Source organism: Saccopteryx bilineata, chromosome 3 (assembly GCF_036850765.1).
Source record: "Saccopteryx bilineata isolate mSacBil1 chromosome 3, mSacBil1_pri_phased_curated, whole genome shotgun sequence".
Taxonomy (NCBI): domain Eukaryota; kingdom Metazoa; phylum Chordata; class Mammalia; order Chiroptera; family Emballonuridae; genus Saccopteryx; species Saccopteryx bilineata.
In genome coordinates this window covers 110,213,639-110,238,460 of record NC_089492.1, presented here as the reverse complement: position 1 = coordinate 110,238,460, position 24,822 = coordinate 110,213,639, and the positions used below count along the sequence as shown (strand labels likewise).

General features: G+C 39.8%; 2 protein-coding genes across 9 annotated transcripts in view; one reads left to right on the top strand and one right to left on the bottom strand.

Annotated features, from left to right (window-relative positions):
• Positions 1–24,822, top strand: part of ASB3 (ankyrin repeat and SOCS box containing 3) — a 112,186-nt gene that overhangs the window by 6,023 nt on the left and 81,341 nt on the right. For 2 of the 7 annotated variants that reach the window (XM_066267123.1, XM_066267124.1), the window contains exon 2: positions 5,425–5,616. The exons of 1 other annotated variant lie outside the window; for it this stretch is intronic. The gene's annotated coding sequence lies outside the window, so the exon portion shown is untranslated. 4 more of the 7 variants (XM_066267129.1, XM_066267127.1, XM_066267128.1 and 1 more) reach the window with 4 other exon arrangements.
• Positions 5,613–21,960, bottom strand: CHAC2 (ChaC glutathione specific gamma-glutamylcyclotransferase 2). Of its 2 annotated transcripts, XR_010730288.1 has the most exons (4): positions 21,718–21,960; positions 14,776–14,811; positions 9,986–12,947; positions 5,613–9,769 (listed from the first exon to the last, which is right to left on the bottom strand). XR_010730288.1 is itself a non-coding variant. In XM_066267132.1 (3 exons), exons 1-3 carry the CDS (start codon positions 21,850–21,852, stop codon positions 12,564–12,566), a joined length of 555 nt encoding a protein of 184 aa, XP_066123229.1. In that variant the 5' UTR covers positions 21,853–21,960; the 3' UTR covers positions 5,613–12,563. The 2 variants fall into 2 exon arrangements, 1 of the variants encoding a protein (XP_066123229.1); XM_066267132.1 differs by having other exon boundaries at positions 5,613–12,947.

The following is a 24,822-nucleotide window of genomic DNA, read 5'->3' as shown; positions in this document are numbered from 1 at the left end:
GTGCGGCTGGGGCCAGATAAATGGCCTCAGGGGGCCGAATGTGGCCCGCGGGCCGTAGTTTGGGGACCCCTTTTATAGACCATAGTTTCTCATCCTTGGGACTATTGACATTTTGGGCCAGTTGGTTCTTTGTTGTGAGGGGCTATCTTGTGCTTTGAGTGATGCTTGGTAGTATCCTTGGATTGTGTCCTCCGGATGCTAGTAGCAAACCCTGTCCCCCTCACACTCCCCCAGTTGTGACAACAAAAAAATGTCTGCATAAATTTCCAAATGTTCCTTGGCAGGCAGAATAGCCCTTGGTTGAGAACCATTGGTTTAAACTGTTAAAGACTTGAATAGTAATGATAAATTTTTCGGCATTAGCACACTGAATGGGAAGATGTTTAGGGCAAGCAAGGAACCTTTCTGGCACTCCAAAGTTTCTGAGTGTAGTGAATACCTACTTTGCCTATAGTATGAGTGTTCCTGTTTGCATTGTATCTTTGATGATTTATAAGGCACTTAATCTTACTGTGCGATGTCGTTTTTATGCACATTGGTAATCATTGTAGAGGATTTTGGATGTAAATATATAGAAGATTGTCCTGAATCTATATTAATCCCAACATAGCCTAGAAATGGTTATTTTGAAAAAATAGTCAATATTACTTTATTTAATAGTGTTGACTATTTCTTAAATAAATATGGTAGAGCACGTACAATTTTAATTTTCTTAACTTTCTAATTCATGGTTTCTTGAAAAATTCTCCTTTATTTGGCAAAGCTACCCTATGCTGCACATAAAGTTAGTCTCTAGCTGGTGACCCAGTGCTCAAGACAGATGAGCTTGCGCTCAAGCTAGTGACATCAGAATTTTGAACCTGGGTCCTCAATGTCCCAGACCATTGCTCTATCCATTGTGCCACCACCTGGTAGGCTTATTTTTGAGTTTTTAATGTATGCTTAAGGTGAATTTATTTTAAGACTTTAAAAATGCATTAAAATATAGTTAAAAGTTGAATAAATTCATAAAAAATATAGTCACAGTATTTTTGCTGCAAAATGATAGGCATAGTGGGAATATTTCATATGTAGATTTTAACATGATATGATAAGAGGGAACTGTAAGCACATTTTTTTTTTTTTTACAAAATTTTAATTAATGGGAGGCAGTCAGACAAACTCCCGCATGGGCCCGACCGGGATCCACCCGGCACGCCCACCAGGGGGCGACGCTCTGCCCCTCTGGGGCGTCGCCCTGCTGCATCCAGAGCCACTCCAGCGCCTGAGGCAGAGGTCACAGAGCCATCCCCAGCGCCCGGGCCATCTTTGCTCCAATGGAACCTCGGCTGCGGGAGGGGAAGAGAGAGACAGAGAGGAAGGAGAGGGGGAGGGGCAGAGAAGCAGATGGGCGCCTCTCCTGTGTGCCCTGGCCGGAATTGAACCCGGGACCCCCGCACGCCAGGCCAACCCTCCACCACTGAGCCGGCCGGCCAGGGCCTGTAAGCACATTTTTCATATAACTTTGAAAGACTCAGGGATGGTAAATAATAGGAGTATGATGCTTATATTGATATTTACAATTGCTCCAAAGTTATAATTTAAAAATGATAAGTTGCTTGACCTGTGGTGGTGCAGTGGATAGAGCATTGACTTGGGATGCTGAGGTCACTGGTTTGAAACCCTGGGCTTGCCTGGTTAAAGCACATATGAGTGGCTCAGTGGTAGAGCGTCGGCCTGGTGTGCAGGAGTCCTGGGTTCGATTCCCGGCCAGGGCACACAGGAGAAGTGCCCATCTGCTTCTCCACCCCTCCCCCTCTCCTTCCTCTCTGTCTCTCTCTTCCCCTCCCGCAGCCAAGGCTCCATTGGAGCAAAGTTGGCCCGGGTGCTGAGGATGGCTCTGTGGCCTCTGCCTCAGGCGCTAGAATGGCTCTGGTTGCAACAGAGCAACACCCCAGATGGACAGAGCATCGCCCCCTGGTGGGCATGCTGGGTGGATCCCTGTCGGGTGCATGTGGGAGTCTGACTCTCTCCGTTTCCAACTTCAGAAAAAACAAACAAACAAACAAAAAAAACCCCACATATGAGAAGTAACTACTGCCAAGTTGATGTTTCTTGCTCTTACCCCCCTCTCTAAAATAAATAAAATCTTTTATTTATCAATAAATAAAATCTTTAAAAAATAAATAAAAATGGTATGTCTTTATGGAAAAGACAAATCTAATATAATGGTACAACATGTTGACTATAACATGTTTGAAAAATATCTAACAGACCAAACATAGTTCTTAAACTATAGGCATTGTAATAATTATGAATCTCAAAGAGATACTGAACCCATGGAACTCTGAATATACAATATAAAGTGTTATTAGAAAATACTATTATATCAGGTACTGTATAATGCTTTACATATGTTATAATTAAATCATACTATCAAGATGTAAAATAATATACAATTCAAGTACTTTAAGTAGAAAATGAGAAATATGCATTTTTTCTATAACTTTTAAAATCAGTTTGCAAGAAATGGGTCACATTGATGTTACTTTTTTTTCTTTCTTCTTCTTTTTCCAAGTGAGAGGAAGGGAGATGGACAGATTCCCATATGTGCCCTGATCAGGATCCACCCAGCAACCCCTCTCTGGGGCCCGATGCTCTGCCCATCTGAGACCATGCTTGCAACTCAGCTATTTTTAGTGCCTGAGGCAGAGGCCATGGAGCCATCCTCAGTGACCGAGGCTGATGTGCTCAAACCAATCTAGTCATGGCTGCTGGTGAGGAAGAGAGAAGGAGGGAGGGAGGGAGAGCAGAGGGGTGGAGAAGCAGATGGTTGCTTCTCCTGTGTGTCCTGACCAGGAATTGAACCTGGGACATCCAACATCTGGGCCAACGTTCTACCACTGAGCAAACTGGCCAGGGCTGGACATTCATATTTCAAATATTCAGAGTTAATATCACAACCTCTCTTTCCCTAAATGATAAAGTTTAAAAAAAAATTTTTTTTTTCTTTTTTTTCTTTTTTTTTATTTTTCTGAAGCTGGAAACAGGGAGAGACAGTCAGACAGACTCCCACATGCGCCCGACCGGGATCCACCCGGCACGCCCACCAGGGGCGACGCTCTGCCCACCAGGGGGCGATGCTCTGCCCATCCTGGGCGTCGCCATGTTGCCACTCTAGCGCCTGAGGCAGAGGCCACAGAGCCATCCCCAGCGCCCGGGCCATCTTTGCTCCAATGGAGCCTTGGCTGCGGGAGGGGAAGAGAGAGACAGAGAGGAAAGCGCGGCGGAGGGGTGGAGAAGCAAATGGGCGCTTCTCCTGTGTGCCCTGGCCGGGAATCGAACCCGGGTCCTCCGCACGCTAGGCTGACGCTCTACCGCTGAGCCAACCGGCCAGGGCAAAAATTTTTTTTTTTTTTTTTTTTTTTTAATTTTTCTGAAGCTGGAAACGAGGAGAGACAGTCAGACAGACTCCCGCATGCGCCCAACCGGGATCCACCCGGCACGCCCACCAGGGGCGATGCTCTGCCCACCAGGGGGCGATGCTCTGCCCCTCTGGGGCATCGCTCTGCCACTCTAGCGCCTGGGGCAGAGGCCAAGGAGCCATCCCCAGCGCCCGGGCCATCTTTGCTCCAATGGAGCCTCGGCTGCGGGAGGGGAAGAGAGAGACAGAGAGGAAGGAGGGGTTGGGGGTGGAGAAGCAAATGGGCGCTTCTCCTATGTGCCCTGGCCGGGAATCGAACCCGGGTCCCCCGCATGCCAGGCCGATGCTCTACCGCTGAGCCAACCGGCCAGGGCCAGTTTTAAAAAAAATTTTATTAATTTTTAATTTATTGTGTTTACATGGATTCAAGTGTCACACTGAATATAACTCCCTCACCTCCCACCCCTGTGTCCCTTTTTATTCCCTCTTTGCTCCCCTCCTCCTGCCTCCCTCCCCCCTTCCCTCTAGGATTTGCTGTCCTGTTATCTGTATCTCTGTGTTATGTATGTATAGTTTCACCAATCCCTTCACCTTCTCTAACCCCATCCCCTCACCCCCCTTCCCTCTGACAGCTGTCCCTCTGCTCCCTGTGACCCCATCTCTGCCTCTATTCCGTTCCTCAGTTCACGTTGTTCGTTAGATTCCACATATATGTGAGATCATATGATACCTAAATGATAAAGTTTTTATGTATGGAGATAGTATTTATAAAATGGTGCTTATTTACAGTTCTTGGTAGATTGAAGAGTGAATGTGTTGTTTGGAAGTGGGAAAAGGAAATATAGTGGCTTGGACTAGGAGTAGAAAGACCTATTTTAAAAAATCTGCTCCATTAGAGATTTATATTACCAGTGTCTTTTCTCAATGTAGGTTTTATACTCATACTTGAATTCCTAATATGTAGTGCCTGTTTGTATTCTGAGAAATGAGAGCCCGAGTTCTGTGTGATTATTAAGTCAGAATGAGAGAAAATGTTTTGAAAGGTAGTTTTAAGAGTGGTAAGGGGAGACTTACAGTTTGCTAATAAAAGTAAGCTCTAGATAACTTGGTACCTTTGTTATGATTCGTGCTGGTTTGGAGCCTAATTCAGTACCATTTAACTTCTCTATTTTAGTCATGTTTTGCCCTATCTCAGTGAAAATTAATATTTCTGTTTCTGAGCCTTTTGGAACAGGCCCTCCCTATAAATGTTGATGGTATATCACATGAATGTTCATGTATTTTCTTCTCTAACTTCTAACTGAAAGGGAGCTAGAAGGACATAAATGAGGATCACAAAGTAATCTCTCCCTCTTGATAATTTGTTAACAGTTATATGGTAGAAGAATTTCTTTTTTTTTTTTTTAAACCTTTTTTTTTCTTTTCTTTTTCATTTTTCTGAAGCTAGAAACAGGGAGAGACAGTCAGACAGACTCCCGCATGCGCCCGACCGGGATCCACCCGGCACGCCCACCAGGGGCGACGCTCTGCCCACCAGGGGGCTATGCTCTGCCCCTCCGGGGCGTCGCTGTGCCGTGACCAGAGCCACTCTAGCGCCTGGGGCAGAGGCCAAGGAGCCATCCCCAGTGCCCGGGCCATCTTTGCTCCAATGGAGCCTCGGCTGCGGGAGGGGAAGAGAGAGACAGAGAGGAAGAAGGGGAGGGGGTGGAGAAGCAAATGGGCGCTTCTCCTATGTGCCCTGGCCGGGAATCGAACCCGGGTCCCCCGCACGCCAGGCCGACACTACCGCTGAGCCAACCGGCCAGGGCCTAAGTTCAGGTGGTTTTTAAAATATATTGTAGAATATTCTTATGCTTAAGAGTTAGAGAAACCTGAATTTCTGCTACTTATTAGTTAGGTAACTGTTTACTATGGAAACAACCTTAGAGGCATTCTGGAGAAAATGCTTCCATATATAAAGTGCTTGGCACATCCTTATGAGAGGTTCATTAATGAAGGTTAGTACCTTTCTTGTTTTACAGGACACGTGAAATGCCTTCTGGAAAACTAATATTGAAAATGTTGGGGATGATGTCAGAGGAATGGAGGAATGAGGAATCCCACTGATCATTTCCCTGGAAATTTCAACAATTTGAACAACTGTAACTTAGCAAAGGAACCCCAGCTGGGTGCACAGGGACACCTGAAAGGACCACACATTGAAACAACTAAAGGTGGGCAGGGAGTGATGAGAGGAGGGGTGAAAGCTAAGGATGTGACTGCTTCCCAGCACTCATGGTGAGGCTCCAGAGAGGGGAGAAACCTGGTGTGTTTGGGTTTCTTCCTGCTGGGAGGAGTGGAGAGAGAAGGGGGGAGGGGATATTTTCAGAAGTGCAAAACTAGAGCAGCGGCTGAGTGTGAGGACAAGGCAGAAGACAAAACTCTAGGATATTACTGGTGCTTCTGTGGTCTGCCTGTAGCCCACACTTTCGACAGAGAAAGAGAAATGGAAGCTGCTATGGCCCCCCACTCTCCCAGATACTGCCTCTCTTCACCCTTAATGTCGAGGTGCAGAGAGTATCAGTGGCATACCCTAGAACTAACTCCAGAACGACTCTTTCCTCTGAACACTAGGGGTACTGTCTGGTCCCTGCTCTGTTGGGATACAGGGAGGACCACAAGGTAGCCTGAGCTCACCATTGCCAGGAGGAAGAACAAAGAAAGCCATCAAGCCATCGCAGCATGTCCTGTCCCATCATTAGGGCAGCAGCATCTCAATGGAGATCAGCCTTGGGATTTTACAGAGCTAAAACTTGTAATCCAGTGCCACTTACTGGAAAATAATAGAAAATCTCTTGCCAGTGCAATACTACTCTCAAATGCCATGTAGGCTGAGACTAACAAACACAATGAACAACCAAGAAAGAGACTCAGTTTAGAAAGAAAATGGAAAATTTCCAGAAAGCAGTCCTAATCACGTGGAAACTTTGGAGTTAAATGACAGAGGATTCGAAATGGAAGTTCTAAAAATACTCAACAAGAAGCCCTGGCTGGTTGACTCAGCGGTAGAGCATCGGCCTGGCATGTGAAAGTCCTAGGTTCAATTCCTGGCCAGGGCACACAGGAGAAGTGCCCATCTGCTTCTCCACCATTCCCTGTCTCCTTTCTCTCTTTCTCTCTCTTCCCCTTCTGCAGCCAAGGCTCCATTGGAGCAAAGTTGGCCCAGGTGCTGAGGATGGTTCCATGGCCTCTGCCTCAGGCACTAGAATGGCTCCAGTTGCAGTGGAGTAATGCCCCAGATGGGCCGAGCATTGCCCCCTGGTGGGCATGCCGGGTGGATCCCGGTTGGGTGCATGGGGAAGTCTTTCTGCCTCCTCTGCTTCTCACTTTGGAAAAATACAAAAAAAAAAATACTCAACAAGATGTGAGAAGACACTAATAAGCAATTTATGGAGCTCAGAGAGCAAAATTAGTACCTCACCAAGGAGATTAAAATTTAAAAACCAAGATGAAGAATTCAATATGTGAATTGAAAACTGAGCTGTCAAGTTTAGCTAATAGAAGAGGCTGGAGAGAGGATAGAATCAGTGATATCAAAGATGGGCAACTAGAAATGATACAGAGGGAAGAAGAGAGATTCAAGAATTTAAAAAAATGATAGAGCTCTACAAGAATTGTCTGACTCCCTCAGAAAAAGCAATTTAAGAAGAATAGGTATACCAGAAGAAGAAGAGAGGGAGAAGGGAACGGAGAGCCTATTCAAACAAATAATTGATGAGAACTTCGCAAACCTATGGAAAGAGATCTTCAAGTCCAAGAAGCAGACAGATCAGCTAGATACGTCCACCCAAAGAGGCATTCTCCAAGGCACATTGTATTAAAACTGTCAAAAATTAATGACAAACAATCCTCAGGGCAGCCAGGGAAAAGAAGAAATTAACACATAAAGGAAAGCCCATCAAGTTCCTTATCATCAGACTTCTCAGCAGAAACTACAAGCCAGAAGAGAGTGGACCCAAACATGCAAAGTACTGAAAGAGGAGTTACCAGCCAAGAATAATATTAATATATCTATCAAAGTTATTCTTTAAATATGAAGGAGAAATAAAAACTTTTCCAGATATAGAGAAGTTGCAGAAATTTACCACTGGAAAACCCCAACTGTAGGAAGTACTTAAGGGTAAGGGGTCTTCCTATCTGATACGAAGAATAAAACATCATAAAACCAGCCTAATGGTAAACACCCACAAAAAACACTAAAACTGAAATACAGTTGTCCGTTGCCATATCATAGTTCACTTTTTGTGGTCTCACTGTATCGCGGATTTACAAACTATGTATCTAATTTTGTATCATGGAGTTTTCGCTATATCGTGGGATTTTGCGGCATATAGGTATTTTTATATATTATTTAAATTATTTTTGTGGTAAAATAAGCATAGGAACTGTTTATAAGAGTGTGGGGAAGGTTTATAAAGCCTTAGAACATATATAAGGTGGCTATGTCACAGATTTTTACCAATTGTGAGGGGGTTCTGGAACCTAAACCCCGCGATGGACGAGGGACCACTGTACATAGCCTAAAAAATAGAGGAAAGAGAGGAAGGAAGTATGGAATACCATCAAACAAAAACTACTGACAGAAACACAAAAGAAAAGAATGAAAGGAGAGAAAAATATCAGAAAACAAAAGATAAAATAGCTATAAGAAATCGTCATGCATCAATAATTACCCTAAATGTAAATGGACTGAACTCACCAATAAAAAAGCACAGTGTAGCTGGTGGGTTCAGAAAACAAAACCCACTTATATACTGCCTTCAGGAGATGCATGTAAGCTGCTATGATAAAAGTACACTCAAAGCAAAAGGGTAGAAAATGATACTCCAAGCAAAAAATATCCAAAGAAAAGCAGGTGTAGCCATATTTATATCTGATAATGCTGCTTTGAAGACAACAAAGGTAACGAGACAAAGATTGACATTTCATAATGATAAAGGGGACACTATATCAAGAAGACATAACACTTTTTAATATATTTGTACTGAATCAGGGAACACCAAAATATGGAAAACAACTAGTGATACAACTAAAAGGAGAAACAGACAAAAACAATCATAGTTTGGGATCTTAAAGGAAGAAAAGTCCCTAAAAATGTGGAATTTAAACATACTTCTCCAAAATGACTAATTCAAAGAAGAATTAAAAGCAGAGATCAGAAGATACATAGAGCCAAATGAAAATGACAACACAACATATCAAAACTTCTGGGACACAGTGAAAGCAGTATTAAGAGGAAGTTTATTTTATTACGGTTCTATCTCAAGAAGCGGGGGAGATCCCAAGTAAACAACATAACATTACATCATAAAGAATTAAGAAAAGAAGAACAAAGGCGCCCTGGCCGGTTGGCTCAGCGGTAGAGCGTCGGCCTAGCGTGCGGAGGACCCGGGTTCGATTCCCGGCCAGGGCACATAGGAGAAGCGCCCATTTGCTTCTCCACCCCTCCGCTGCGCCTTCCTCTCTGTCTCTCTCTTCCCCTCCCGCAGCCAAGGCTCCATTGGAGCAAAGATGGCCCGGGCGCTGGGGATGGCTCTGTGGCCTCTGCCCCAGGCACTAGAGTGGCTCTGGTCGCAACATGGCGACACCCAGGATGGGCAGAGCATCGCCCCCTGGTGGGCAGAGCGTCGCCCCCTGGTGGGCGTGCCGGGTGGATCCCGGTCGGGCGCATGCGGGAGTCTGTCTGACTGTCTCTCCCTGTTTCCAGCTTCAGAAAAATGCAAAAAAAAAAAAAAAAAAAAAAAGAAGAACAAAGGCAATCCAAAATCAGAATGGTATTGACAGAAAAAACAGACATACAGACCAATGGAACAGAATAGAGAGCCCAGAAATAAGACCCACATATATATGGCCAAGTAATCTTTGACAAAGTAGACAAAAACATACAATGGAGAAGAGAAAGCCTCTTTAATAAATGATGCTGGGAAAATTGGAAAGCCACATGCAAAAGAATGAAATTTGACTGCAGCTTGTCCCCATGTACAAAAATTAAAGTGGATCAAAGTCCTAAATATGAGATCTGAAACAAAAAATTATGTAGAAGAAAATGTATATGACTAAACTTATGGGCCTGGGCCATGGAGAACGTCTTATGAATTTGACTCCAAAGGCAAGAAATAAAGGCAAAAAATGTATAAATGAATGACACTATATCAAACTAAAAAGCTTCTGCACAGCAAAAGAAATTGACAACAAAACAAGAAGCCAACCAAATGGGAAATGATATTCTCAGACAACAACTCTGATAAGGGGTTAATATCCAAAACATAAAGAACTCACAAAGCTCAACAACAAACAAACAATCCAATTAAAAAATGAGGAGAGGGCCTGACCTGTAGTGGCGCAGTGGATAAAGCGTCGACCTGGAAATGTTGAGATCGCCAGTTCGAAACCCTGGGCTTGCCTGGTCAGGGCACATATGGGAGTTGATGCTTACAGCTCCTCCCCCCTTCTCTCTCTCTGTTTCTCTCTCTCCCTCTCTCTCCTCTCTAAAAATGAATAAATAAAATTAAAAAAAAAAAGAAAAAAAAATGAGGAGAGGACCTGAACAGATCTCTCATGAAGACGCACAGACAACAAGCTTATTTTCACTATTAGTGAAATGCAAATCAAAACTACAATGTGATACCACCTCACATCTGTTAGACTGGCTGTTATCAACGAGAGGTAATAACAAATGTTGGAGATGTGGAGAAAAAGGAATCCTCATTCACTGCTTTGGGAATGTAAACTTATGTAGTCACTATGGAAGACAGTATGGCGGTTCCTCAAAAAATAGAGTTATCATATGACCCAGCAATCCCTCTACTGGATATCTACTCAGAAATCTCAAAAACACTTGTACGCAGAGACACGTGCATCCCCATGTACACTGCTGTTGTATTATTCACAGTGACCAAGATAGGGAAACCAAAGTGTCCCTTGACAGAGGATTGGATAAAGAAGATATGTACAATGGAATAGTATTCAGCCAGAACAAATGATGAAGTATTGCCATTGGTAACAACATGGATGGACCTTGAGAATATTATGCAAATGAAATAAGTAAATCAGAACTAGATGATTTCACACATAAGTGGGATATAAAACTGAGACTCATGGACATAGATTAAAGTGAAATAGTTACCAGAGGGAGGGGTGGGAGGGAGTAAAGGGGGCCAAATATATGGTGATGAAAAGTGTTTTGACTTTGGATGATGGACACGTCATGCAATGACTAGTTCACATGCTTTGGAGATGTATACCTGAAACCTATGTGACCCTGTGGACCGACGTCACCCCATTAAATTTAATTTCTAAGTAAATTATTAAAAAGTTGGCAAAATATTTAGAAAGCTATATAGCTAAGTAAATTAACAAGTGTTAATAAATAGAAGAACATGGAAAGAACTACTGTTCCTATTATGTAGGACTTTATTTTTTTATTTTTTTAAATCTTTTTTTTTAAAATTTTTATTTTTTATTTATTCATTTTTTTTTTTAGAGAGGAGAGAGAGAGGGAGAGAGAGAGACAGAAGGGGGGAGGAGCTGGAAGCATCAACTCCCATATGTGCCTTGACCAGGCAAGCCCAGGGTTTTGAACCGGCGACCTCAGCAGTTCCAGGTCGACGCTTTACCCACTGCGCCACCACAGGTCAGGCTGTAGGACTTTATTTTTATTCTGTATTATTATGCCTCGGTTTAAAGAATTTTTATGAAATTTCATATTAGATTTAATGTGTTACTGAAATTCTTTTCCTATTGAAAGATTTTTATAGAGAATATCCTATTGAGAAAGAAATCACTTATAACCAGAAATAATCTGACCGGTTTGAATCAAGGATAATTCTGCATGAATTATTGAAAATGGATTATTTCCTACTTGAGTGGCAATCAGCAACACTATTCAGCAGATACCTTTGTTTAGGTGATAAGAAACAGGGAAAAAAGCTGTGTAGCAAATGATCAGGTTATGCTATGTCTTAAAAATAGGTCGGCGCAGTGGATAAAGCGTTGGCCTGGGATGAGGACCCAGGTTTGAAACCCCGAGATTCCTGGCTTCAGCGTGGACTCACTAGCTTGATTGCAGGGTTGCTGGCATGAGCCTGGGATCATAGACTTGACCCCATGGTCATTGGCTTGAAGGCCAAGGTCTCTGGTTTGAGCATGGGGTCACTGGCTCATCTGGAGCACCCCCCTACCCCCATCAAGGCACATGTGAGAAAGCAATCAATGAACAACTAAGATGCTGCAGCAAATACCAGTAATTGATGCTACTCATTTTTCCTTTCCTGTCTCTTGCCAAAAAAAAAGTTTTAAGTATATATACACAATTCTGAAAGCCATTTCAAACTCCAAACTTTCTATATGGTTGTTAATATGTAATATCAGAAAACCTATCTTTTAAACAATTTCAGTATAAGATTAATACAAAGTGAATGGTAGACATTGTTAACAGATTTGTGTTAAGTAATTTTTCCCGCTTTAGCCAAAAGAATTTTTTTTCCACGTAGTAAAATGAATTTATTCAAAAAGCAGAGATATAGTACATTATAAATCCAAGGAAGTTTTTATATTAAAAATGCTAATTTTTTTGGCTTAAATGGTTAAGGGTAATAACCGAATAAGGAGATTCACAATCAAGGCTTAAATCTATCTATATTTCTAATTACATGTTATTTTAAGATTGCATATTTTAAACCATGGTCATAGAATTATTGTATAGGAATATATTGAAGTTATTATATTTACTGGACTTTTTGTTTAATTCTGTACAACTCCACAATAGTATTGTGATATGAAACAATTTTTACTCTGATTAAAAATCAAGCTGTGAACTGAGTCTTTCATTGTATTTTTCTAAAGAACTCACTTCTCACGAGCAAGTGCTGAATATCATATATGTAGTTAGAAAATCAGTATATTATTAAAACTTGAATTATTTTTCCTTTAACTAAACCATAATATTTTGAATATGTGTTTCAGGACACTTGCAATGAAACTCTAAATTTTGATGATTCCTTGACTACAACATTAAAAATAAGATCTTCAAGTAAATACGTTTCCAAATCATATTGTCATTGTGCAGTGAAACTATTTTTTGAAGACTAAAAGTTCTTTGGAAAAGTAAATGATTAGGTTTTTATAAGCAACTAAGGTTCTGTTTTTCTTCTAAACGTTCTTTTACTAATTTTTCCAAAGAGAAAAGGTGCTCATCTGCATCTTCTGGCACAAGATTCCTAACAGAATTTGCAAGTTCAAAAAGATATTCTATATTTCTTCCACTTGGACCAGCTGCATTGAAAATTTGTTCAGCAATGTCTTCCAGAGGTGCAGGACCAAGGTAGTTAGGATTATCACATGATCCAATATATAGCAACACATTGAACGGCTGTGTAGTGGGATCTTTTGGATGAAAAATGACTGTTGTGGTCCTGTAGCCGCCTTTCTCTCTGAAATCAAGGTACGCTTTTACTTCTTCTTCCTTTCCTGCTGGCAGTCTGTAAGCAACACCCCATACACAACCCTATTGGAATATGAAAAGAATTTAGTATTTACAAGGCTAAAACAGGTAAAAGAGTATGTTGTGATCTAAGAAAATATATATTCTTAGAAAACAGTGCAGTTTACTTGGAGAGGTACATACTAAACAATAAAGGAAATAATTTTAAATTCTTCAATCTGAAAAAATATTTCCTTGCACACCAGGATATTTTATTTTTGGTTAAATTTTTGAAAATATGTCTTTTATCAAATGAGATTGAAATGTAAAAATATCAGCTCTTCATTTGGTCCTTAAAACTATGTAGTTCTAAAGCTTTAAATTCATAAACGTTTCACTGATGCCCTATAAGGGCAGTAGTTTCCAGGCTGCTGCATGGGGTGTTATGGCTGCCCGGGAGCCTACCCAGAGGCTGTCTGGATGTGTGTTGGGGGACTGGCTGGAAGGGTTTGGACATCTCATACACCTTCAGCGAGTTGAGTATCACATATCTTTCTACATAGTAGGTGTTCCCCTTTTTTGCAGAAAGGGGTTTCTCCCCCGAAAGAATTTGGTCTTTAAAAGATTTTTTGAATTGATTTCTCCAGAGAGAGGGAGAGAGATATAGAGAAAGGGAAAGAGAGAAACATTGATTTGTTCTCCTTATTTATGCATTCATTGGTTCATTCCCGTATGTGACCTGACTAGGGATCAAACCTGTAATCCTGTTGTACCTGGACAATGCTCTAACCAACAGAACTAACTGGCTAGGGCAGGGTTCTATAGTTTTAAAAGCTCTGTAATCAACTAATAACTACGTAAGGCCATAGCAGTTTCATTTTATTTGTTCATCTCTTCACTGCCTGAACTTTCAAATATCTTTTATAAATTACTGCATCCAGAAAACATCATGACATCTTTTTGTCAAGAGAGCCCATGAACAAAGTGTCAATAAAAATAATGTACTTTAGCTGCAAATACTTTTTTAGTATTAATAAGATACCTGTGATAAAGCAAGATTTACAGTTTGTAATACAGATTTTCTAGTTTCTTGACAACCTTGATTAACTTTATTAAACTTTAGGTTGCTAAGCATCTTCTTGAATAAATTAACATTCTGTAGAAATAAAGTGCCATTTATTAACTTTAAGAGTTATAGTTACTAGTTTAAAGCCATCTGTATAGATGCTTTTCCTAATGTAAATTATGAAAGCAGTTCATAATTTACCATTATTCATCGGCTGTTGCTAGCTGCTGATTTTTGTATATCAAAGACCTTTCTAAAGTTAAATCTTCAACTTCGCAATATAAAACTTTGAATCTATATGTCAATAACATGACTGAACATTTTTAAGAAATAGAGAACTATGGAGTAAACAGAAGTTGTCTAGTGCCCCAAACCTGTGAAAAAACCTGTGGTGCAAAAAAAAAAAAGAAAGAAAAACAAAATAACCTGTGGTGCTACTGATAAATTGAGACAGTAAAGAAAATAATTCCTGCCTGAGATTTTTGCTAAAAATATTAAGACTCCTAGCAATTGTGAGGAAAGCTACAAGGGGTTCTATTTGATTCTTAGTGGTAGTTGGGCTGGTTTCATTCCTGTCAAAGAGGACCACAACATTCTCATTGAACAAAGTTATTAAGAAAAAATAAATGAAACTACATGCCATTTGGTTTTTTTTTTTGTTATCTACCTTGTATTCTGCATTACAACTTTTACCAACAGATAAAAAGAAACAATAGAAAGAGGAATTCTATATCTAATGTAGTTCAAATTGTAATGACTGTTAATACATTTTCACATATTATTAAAACTGAGAAACATCTCAATAAATTATCTGATTGAAGATTATACAAAAAAATTATACCATACCCCAGGATCTTCAACAAGAGTCACAACTCTTCCAGGCTGTTTTAAAAAAATAAATAATAAATAATTTACACCCCTGAATTAAAATTCATCAACTAGCCAAGCATTATCAGTTTATTGTTGACATGGGATATTTTGACCTCATTTCCTCATACTAAACATTTTTTAAAAAGCTCTTATGTTTCATAACTTTTAAAATGAATTAAGAGAATGTACTTTATCCAAATTATCTTGGCCTTTCTAAGCCATTCCCTTCAACTTATATATTTTAGGTGTATATTATGTTGACTTAAAATGGACATATTAAAAGAAAATGTGACTAAGTTCATCTGAAATGGAAGGCAAAAGGAAGAAGTGGTTATAAATAAAAGTTCTGGTCATTTTTCTCTTTAGGAAAAAAAAAATATATTAGAGAGCAAAAGATGGCATTCCAAAAGGTGTTTTTTGTAGGAATGTGGTTCTCAAACTTAAGATCAAAATTACTTAGAAGGCTTGATAAACACACAATGCTAGGCCACATGCTCAGTGGAATCTCACTGATTCCATAAATCTGGAGGTGTTTGAGAATTTGCGTTTAAAAAAATATAATTCCTACCTGGTACCAAAGGTAATGTATCTACTGACATGTTAACATCATTAGTGAGAATGCTGATTTGTAAACCACAATTTTACTTACCTGATGCCATTGTCTGGCACGTGGCTTAAATCTTTCACACTATTTGTGTCCTGATTGTTCTTTCCTTCTAGTCTATGCCTAGTTGTATAGATAATCTGTTCATCATGGAATAAAGGGGATTTTGGATTTTGTTTATTTTCCTGTTAGTAGTCTTCTCATACATTTTAATAGTTGTGTAATATTCGGTAATCATCGAGGTATAAACATTCTTGTGTTGTTAAACATTTAGATTTGACTTTTCTAAAGATAATGTTACAGTGAGGATACATAAACTAGTGTGGGTCATGTAAGTATTGGCATAATATTTTCAATTTCTAAGTGAATTAGCTATTTATTAAAATTCTTTGTGTTGTAGATGAGATAAAACCTTGATTCTTCTAAGATTATATTGTAATTTTGGAATAAGTTAATGTGTGAAATAGAGAATACTTTAGGGTTGAGATGTATGGTATTTATCAAGTATAATAACTCTGAGTCTTGAGCGATTAAAATGGAACAAAATTCTGGCAAAAAGGCCACTGTAATTCAGGAGCGAGGGTCTATTGGGCCAAAAGTCTGATGTTAGCAAAGGTCCCCTCATGTAGGGAAAATGATTCAGAAAAATAACTGGAGAAATAGAACAGAAAGTTTTGAAAAGCAAAGAGTCGAGTTGGAATTAGGGGACAATAGAAAGAGCTTGCTGAAATTTGGGAGAAATGGGAAGTAAAAGAGTTACTGTAGAACTTGAATAAGCAGGTAACTGGCATGGTGAAATACCGTAAGTGTTTTGGTAAGATCAGTTGTGGGAAAGTACATAGTATGCAAATCAAAGTGGGAAGGAGGTAGATTCTCAGTAAGATATGTTAGTGGTCCAGGTGACAAGTTCTGTACTGCACATTTCCTTGTCTACCCTTACATTCAATCAGGTCACCAATTCATTTTTTTTAAAGAGTGGGGCGGGGGGCAGCCTGACCAGGCGGTGGCACAGTGGATAGAGCTTTGGACTGGGATGTGGAGGACACAAGTTCAAAACCCTGAGGTCGTCAGCTTGAGCGCAGGCTCATCTGGTTTGAGCAAGGCTCGCCAGCTTGAGCCCAAGGTCACTGGCTTGAGCAAAGGATCACTTGATGTCCTGTAGCCTCCCGGTCAAGGCACATATGAGAAAGCAATCAATGAACAACTAATGTGCCACAGTGAAGAATTGATGCTTCTCATCTTTCTCCCTTCCTGTCTGTCTGTCCCTCTCTGTCTCTGTCACACACACAAAAAAAGACTGGGTGGGGACAGACAGGAAAGAGACGAGAAACATTAATTCATAGTTGCAGCACTTTAGTTGTTCATTGATTGCTTTCTTAAATGTACAGTGTGTCTGTAGAGTCATGGTGCACTTTTGACTGGTCACAGGAAAGCAACAAAAGACGATAGAAATGTGAAATCTGCACCAAATAAAAGGAAACCCCTCCCAGTTTCTGTAAGATGATGTGGCAGCATGTGCGCATGCACAGATGATGACGTAACACGTGTATACAGTGGAGTAGCCCACGGCCATGCCAGTCGAGATGTGGATGGTACAGAGGAAAGTTCAGTGTGTTCTGTGGCTCGCTAAATTTGAATCCGTGACCAAAGTGCAACATGAATATCGGCGTGTTTATAATGAAGCGCCACCATATAGGAATAACATTACTTGGTGGGATAAGCAGTTGAAGGAAACCGGCAGTTTGGTGGAGAAACCCCGTTCTGGTAGGCCATCAGTCAGTGACGAGTCTGTAGAGGCTATACGGGATAGCTACCTAAGGAGCCCTAAAAAATCTGTGCATGAGCCCACATCGAACTGCACTGAATAGGTATGAAACTGGGAGAGTTTTCCTTTTATTTGGTGCAGATTTCACGATTCTGTCTTTTGTTGCTTTCCTGTGACTGGTCAAAAGTGCATCATGACTTTACGGACACACTGTACTTTGACCAGGGGGTCTCCAGCCGAGCCAGTGACTCCTTGCTCAAGCCAGTGACCTTGGGCTTCAAGCCAATGACCTTTGGGCTTAAGCCAGCAATCTGGGGTCATGTCTATGATCCCATGCTCAAGCCAGCGACCCCGTGCTTAAGCTGGTGAGCCTGCACTCAAGTTGGCGACCTCAAGGTTTTGAACCTGAGTCCTCAGCATTCCAGGTCAACGCTCTGTCTACTGTGCCATTGCCTGGTCAGGCAAGTAACCAATTGTTGATAGCTCAGTCTTCTGATTATTTTCTGCATCTGGTTCTTCATCCTTCAGTTGCTCCCTTTGGGATCTCAATGCCTGCTTCTCTTTTAGCTTCCTTTTAGCGTGTTCTCTACTTGGGCCTAGAATGACTCTCTACTGCAAAGTTGGACAATTCCTGTGCTTTGAATTTTTCAGGGTTGTATTCTATAGGATAAGATGAAAATTCCTTAGCATGACTTAACTACAAACCTCATTTCTTACCACTTTTGCATTTATTTAGCCCTCGAAAGGCTGTACTGGATCATTTACAACTTTTACAGACATATCTTTAGATGTACTGGTGCCCAATGTGGAATGCCCTTTCTTTTATATCCTGGAGATATCCTGCTGCCACTGTCTCCATAATGGCATGGCTGACTCCCCAGATGACTCCAACTGCAGCTCTTCCTAAACTCTTCATTGTTCCTTTTATTCATTTCATTATGGTACTTACCAAGTATTGTTGTTTGCATAGGTGCCCCTACTTATATGGAAGTGCTCAGTAGTAATTGTTGAAAGGATGAGGAGGGTAGTAAAGTCTTAGACTTAGGTGGTGGCAGTTGAAACAGAAAACAGAGTTAGGGGGTCATTTTAAGGGAAAAGTTAGTGGATCCATGTATCAGCTTATGGAAGAAACATACATAGACTGCTGGTAATACTGATACATTTACTTGAAAATATTTTCTAAGTATAAATATATGTTACCGAGAAACAATGTAAATTTTTAAATGCACTCAAATGCTTTTATTGGGGGGATTGAAACTTAAGGGGTCTTTAAAGCTGAATGGAATTTGAGGAGTTATGATAAGCACCTTCATTGGGTAATGAGTAATGTTACTGATCTGGAAAAGTTAGGGATTTAGTAAATGTTCATGATTATCTCGTGTTAAAATGTTTCCTTTTTTTTGAAACTGAAATTTATATTCTCGTGAAAAAAATTCACATTTAAATCTTTAATTTGGTGAGAAAATTGCCAATTTGTCATATGTAAATGAGATACTTGGGAAACAGTATAAAAAATTAAAGTTTAATGAAGCCAAAAAGCATAATTTAACAAAGCAAGTCGGTTTGGTATTTTCCCCATAAATATCACATTGCAATATGAGGAAATAAGTCTTAACATATGTTTAATAATATTACATTTCATACATAATGATGATTAACTTACTAGAAGCATATATGTTGCTGTAAAAAACAAATACAGCATTTATGTCAATCTTCTAATTTGCTGGATAGTTCTGTAAGCTTTTGTATTTCTTGTCAGACAGCCTATATATAATTTTTTTTTTGAGAGAGAGAGAGAGAGGAGAGAAAAAGAAAGGGGGATAGTAGCGGGAAGCATCAACTCGTAGTAGCTGCTGCTTTTATGTGCCTTGACTGGGCAAGCCCAGGGTTTTAAACTGGTGGCATCAGCATTCCAGGTTGAAAACCATCCACTGAGTCACCATAGGTCAGGCAGACAGTTTATATTTATATAAGGTTGGTGATCCATCATAATGAAAAATATGAAGTAAATAATTATGTTTTTCCAGTCTTTTTGTAATAGAACAGCACACTTAGAAAACGTTTAGTATTTAGACTTTCCTTTAATTTGCTATGAGAGATTTAAATAAAAGTAGGTGTAAAACTATTACAGTTTAAAACATCTATTGCAGTTTTTTCTTCCTAAATTTTCTGTCTTGTCTTTTAGTAAATTTAAGCAAAAAGAGAGATAATGGCTTCTATAGTTCCCTTTGTTTAAAGAACCATGTTGTATTGACTCAAAAATTTCTCATCAGTCTTTTCTTGCCGTGTACATATCTCAACATTTTAGTAGAGACTAGAGCAGTAAAATATGCTATTATAACCTTATTTGTAAATCTTTCATAATTGGTCATTAAAATTGGAGCCTGAGCTAAGGATTTTCTTTTCAGAATGGCAATTTTAATTTAAGTATTTGTATCTGAGAATTCCAAAGGCATTGCATTTAACTTAGTTTTTAGTCTTAAATATTGTTTTATAACATTCTTGGAGATACTTTGGCTGTGATGTTTCTGTTTGCCTGTAAATGCATTGGCTCTAAGTCACTCCCGTTTTTTAAGCCATCTGTCTACTTTAAAGCCAAATACTTTTTTTTTTAATTAAAAAAATTGAATTTCTGAAGCCAAATTCTTTTTTTTTTTCAAATAAGCATTTTTTTTTTTTTTACAGAGACAGAGAGAGTCAGAGAGAGGGATAGATAGGGACAGACAGGAATGGAGAGAGAGAAGCGTCAATCGTTAGTTTTTCATTGCGACACCTTAGTTGTTCATTGATTGCTTTCTCATATGTGCCTTGACCGTGGGGCTACAGCAGACCGAGTGACCCCTTGCTTGAGCCAGCGACCTTGGGTCCAGGCTGGTGAGCTTTGCTAAGTTGATGATCTTGGGGTCTCGAACCTGGGTCCTCCACATCCCAGTCTGATGCTGTATCCACTGTGCCACTGCCTGGTCAGGCTGAAGCCATATTCTTAATGAACCAACTCTAGTTGAGGTAGAATTACTTCTAACTCAGGCTCTTTTTATGATTTTAATTCTATGTCTCTTTTTATGAGCACAGGCCTTGCCTTTCTCTCTTCCTCCTTCCATGACTGCAGGTATTTCTTTGGCATTAATAACCCTATTCTCTTTCTACATCTGATTACTAGCATTGTAGATATTGTGCTTTTGGGCCTATATTAATCTTTTTAAAAAACAATAAACAAGTTCATTTACTTTCAGAGTTAGAGGAAATACAAACAAGAAATTTTGTATTCTTCCAAAAGTTAGGAGGTTAAGTAAAACAAGTACTTGTTCAAGTTATCTGAATTGTTAGTTACCCCACATTAACTGTTCCTTACAGATTAGTTGTTTTTGCAGCCAGTACAAGGCTGATTTCCAGAAGCAGTGAGCTGCTACTAATTTTCTGAATAAATCTGTTGAATGAATGTCTGCATGACTGACTGAAAAATGAATCAGAGAACTTAATTTCATATTTATAATTTAGGGAAGAACCATTGAGAAGCATTAAAATGCTGCTGGATATGGTAATGGATATTGTGTAACTCAAGTAACAAACCAGGAACTCACTTAATTTCACTAGAACTTGGCCAAAGTGAGCAAAATAAGCTCCTTAATAAGCAGAGGTAATTTTGGAAACTATGATCTTAGGTGTCATAAAATAGATCTTTGGGAAGATATAAAGAAACCCGAGAAATAACATCCATGTTTAAATTCAAACCAACGAAAGTCTGCCAAAATGCAGAAACATCAAGTTTTTCTTTTTCTTTTTTTGGACAGAAACAGAGTGGGACAGACAGACAGGAAGGGAGATAAAATGAGAAACATCAATTCCTTCCAGCACCTTGTTCATTGATTGCTTTCTCATATGTGCCTTGGGGTGGGGGGGAGAGAGGGGCTACAGCAAAGCTAGTGACCCCTTGCTCAAGCCAGCAACCTTGGGCTCAAGCCAGCGACTTTTGGGCTCAGGCTAGCGACCATATGGGTTCACATCTATGATCCCACACTCAAGCCAACGACCAGGCGCTCAAGCAGGCAACCTTGGGCTTTTGAACCTGGGTCCTCTGCGTCCCAGTCCGATGTTCTATCCACTGCGCCATCGCCTTCTCAAGTGAAATGTCAACAAATTTAATTGCCAAAAAGCTGTATTTGCAAGTTGATTTTAGAATTTTAACTTCGTGGTGACTCAAAGATTGATCTTCCCGCCGTTTTCCCTCTCTCCCTCTCTTTTTTTTTTTTTGGCGGGGGTTGCCACGACAGGGGTCCCCTTGCCAGCATATCAGCCTGTGTGCTTTGTGCCCATGTTTCTTGCCTGCTCTGAAACTAACGACCAGCTCTCAATCGGCCTTAGAAAGGAATACCCTAGGTTTGGAAGCGTTGGAGTCGGGTGGCCGAAGAAGCAGCACAGAAGTAACGGCATTATCCCTAAGCCACATGCTTGGCCCTCGGAAGCATTGGGGTGTGGGTCCCACACAGATGGGCCAGCAGGTGGGGAGCTCCCGGGACAGTTAAGTGTGGAGGACTGGCTAGTAGCTCACCTTGCCAGGGACTCCGCGGTGGTCTGTGCTGCCTTGCCAGAAGCGCCTGCTGTAGCCTGTGATGCAACCGACCAGCTTGTCCTGATAGGGGAAGTCCACCTTCCAGATCAGGGACCCGTAACCAAAAACCCACATTTTTCGCCTACACCTCCGCGGCGACCGTGGCAGTGGTGCCGGCTGGGACTGCAGCTTGCCAAACTCAAGTTACTGGACGCATTACCGGCTGCGCAAGGCGCAGGCGCAGGCGCGATAATCGCAATACCTGGTTGGTTACGCAAAGCACAGTGGGACTTGAAGTTCGAGATACGTTTTCTGGTCCTGTCTCGGTCAAAGGTATTTTATTTCCTTGTTTAGTGTGGGAAGAAGCGTGGATCCTCTGTACGCTAAACAAAGATTCCCCTGCTGCTTCTGTAGATCCCCTTAATCTCCGTCTGGTGCGAGTGTGCAGAGGACTACAATACCCACAATCCTGTCTGTGGCACTGAGGTTGGAACTGTCTGCATTTTTCAAACCCGGGAGGGTAAGGAGAAGGGAAAGGTCAGGAGTCTTGGGTGCGGTGGTCTAGATACCGAGAAGAAATATACCTGTGTGGTAGTTGGCACGTAGAAAGACATTTTGTTTTGCTTTGAAAATGGTATTTTTGCCCATATAATTGCATCCAGAGGAGCGCAAACTGGGATATAATCTGTACTTAGCTTTATTTACACTTAAAAATCATTTGCCTTTTACCTTTCAAATAAAAGTAGGAAGTTTATTACAGAAGTTTTATGCTTGTGAAAGAGCTAACAATGCAACGAAATATTCTTATGTACTTAAATTTTACGCGCAAAACAACCTTATTTGCCCTTACGTTTCTCAGCAGCTTACTCAGAAAAGACTAGGCAAAGGTTTTCAGCTCGTGTACATACATGCTTTGGAAACTATCTGGGGAACCTCATGAAACTACACGAAATTTGGAGGTCTACGTGCATTTTTCTGAGGAGAAAATATAGCTTTCACGAGTTTTCCTAACAGATCAAGAATCTTAAACGTTACTTATCTGCTGGGTAGAGCTGTTAGAAAATACTGTTTAGCTCAATTGTGTTAATCACGGCTGTCTTTCTGTATGTGATGAAAACAAAAGCCTTACCAAATGATTATTTTTTTTCTTAAGGATGTCTATTTCATGGTCTTCAGCTTCAATAAAAAATGCTGAAACACCACGGTTCAAAGAGTACTCTTAAGAAATCAGTAGGATATTGCTACGAAGAAAAACTGAATTTAAGAATACCAGGTCTTTTAATATTTTCTCTAAATTGTTGTTTCACATTGCCTAGGATGGTTAGTTTCCCTCCACCTCCAACTTTTAAGTGTATTTGAATTTTTTCAAAGAAGTTGGAGGAAAAAAGAGTATAGTGATCATTCAGGTACCCTCTATGTAGATCCAATAATTAACATTTTAAACGTTCAAGGTAAGTTACACATTTTACTATTTTTTGCTCCTAAACATAAGAATAAAGACATTCTCGGAATAACCACAGTGCGCTCGGTTATCACATTTAAGAAAATTAACAATAATATAATCAAATATCTATTCCATATTCAAACTTCCTTAATTATTTAAAAATTAATTTGTAGCTGTTTTTTTTCACCAATCCAGGATCCATCTGAGGTTTGTACATCACATGTGGTTGTACTCTAAGTAATAGAACACAAGAAGGTTTTTATGAAAAGAGATCTTATAAACAGTTTATTAATGTTAACTAGTTGGCATGAAGGATTGAAGGGATGAGCCTGCTATTATAGTACATTATATTAGACTTCTCCTTCCCATAAGAACCTCAAAGATATTGCCCAGTTCTGATATTTTTTCAGAATATTGCCTATTAATCTGGATCCATTAACATTCCTAACTGAGAAAAGTCAGTTAAATTTTGAAAAAGATAGATACCTATTGTTACTTGAGTGCTGTTTTTAATGTGTGTGGAGTAGGGTACTTGTTTTGTTTGTGTATGTTTTTCCTACATAGAAAAAAAATTTTTTTATTAGACGAATATACTTATAAATTGCCCTAAAATGTATGTTTGTGCTTTCATGTATTTTAACTTGGATGTAATAGCCTTGGTTAGAAATTAGCATGGTTCAGAAAAGTATAACTTGACATTCAACATTCTCCACAGTTTGGCTTCATTTACCTCTATAATCTCATTTTTCTTTTGTTGTTTGTTTACTTAATCCTGTTTACAAAGTGGAATAATTGTTTTCCTTTCTGTCTTTGATTCACCCTTCTTTGTTAATTTCTGCAAGTTTGGTTATATCTTTTCTTCTGCCCATTGTCACATCCTCTTTACTTTTCTTTTAAGACCCAGCTCATATTCCTCACCAAGTTGAAGAAGTAGTTGCCCCATCTTTGGCTACCATGGCTCTTTATCTATACTTCTCTTGTGACACTTTCTGCTTTTTATTTTGAATGACATCTATTTATAATTTCTATGAGACTGTACATAACTTGAGATAGAATCTGTGTCTGTATCTTTATATCCTCCATATTGCTAATCATCTAGTTGGTGCTTAGTAAATAATTGTTAACTTAATAATTAAACGTTCTGTATTAGATACCTTCACTTTTCTAGTAATAATGGACCAGTTGAACTGATCAATTTTGATTATAGCTAACTTAGCTATTTGGCTCATTGTAGAATTAACTTCTGTAGTTAGAGCTTTGTATGTGAATGTGAGCATGGATAAGTTTAAATTTAATACTGGAAATATTGTATGCTTTCTTTTAACCTCTTCCCTAAAACCTTCCTTTTCTGGATAAAGTAAATATAATGTGCTTCTAGAAAGTTTTTTTATCTTTGTCAGATTAGACATTTTGTTGGTATTTCATGAATTACCTTCTAAGATCATTAGAAACACTATGAAGAAGGATGGGCTCAGAGTGTTCCTGAGAGGGATGACTCCTTAGGAGGTAACTGTTCCCTGAGAATCGTGAATCTTAGCCCAACCCATCTCACAGTTCGACTACCAAGAAATTGCCTTTGTGAGAGTCATACTGAGATTTATATTTGACAATGACTTTAAATGAACTTTGAAGGGAGATGATGAGGAAGAGGGCAATAATGT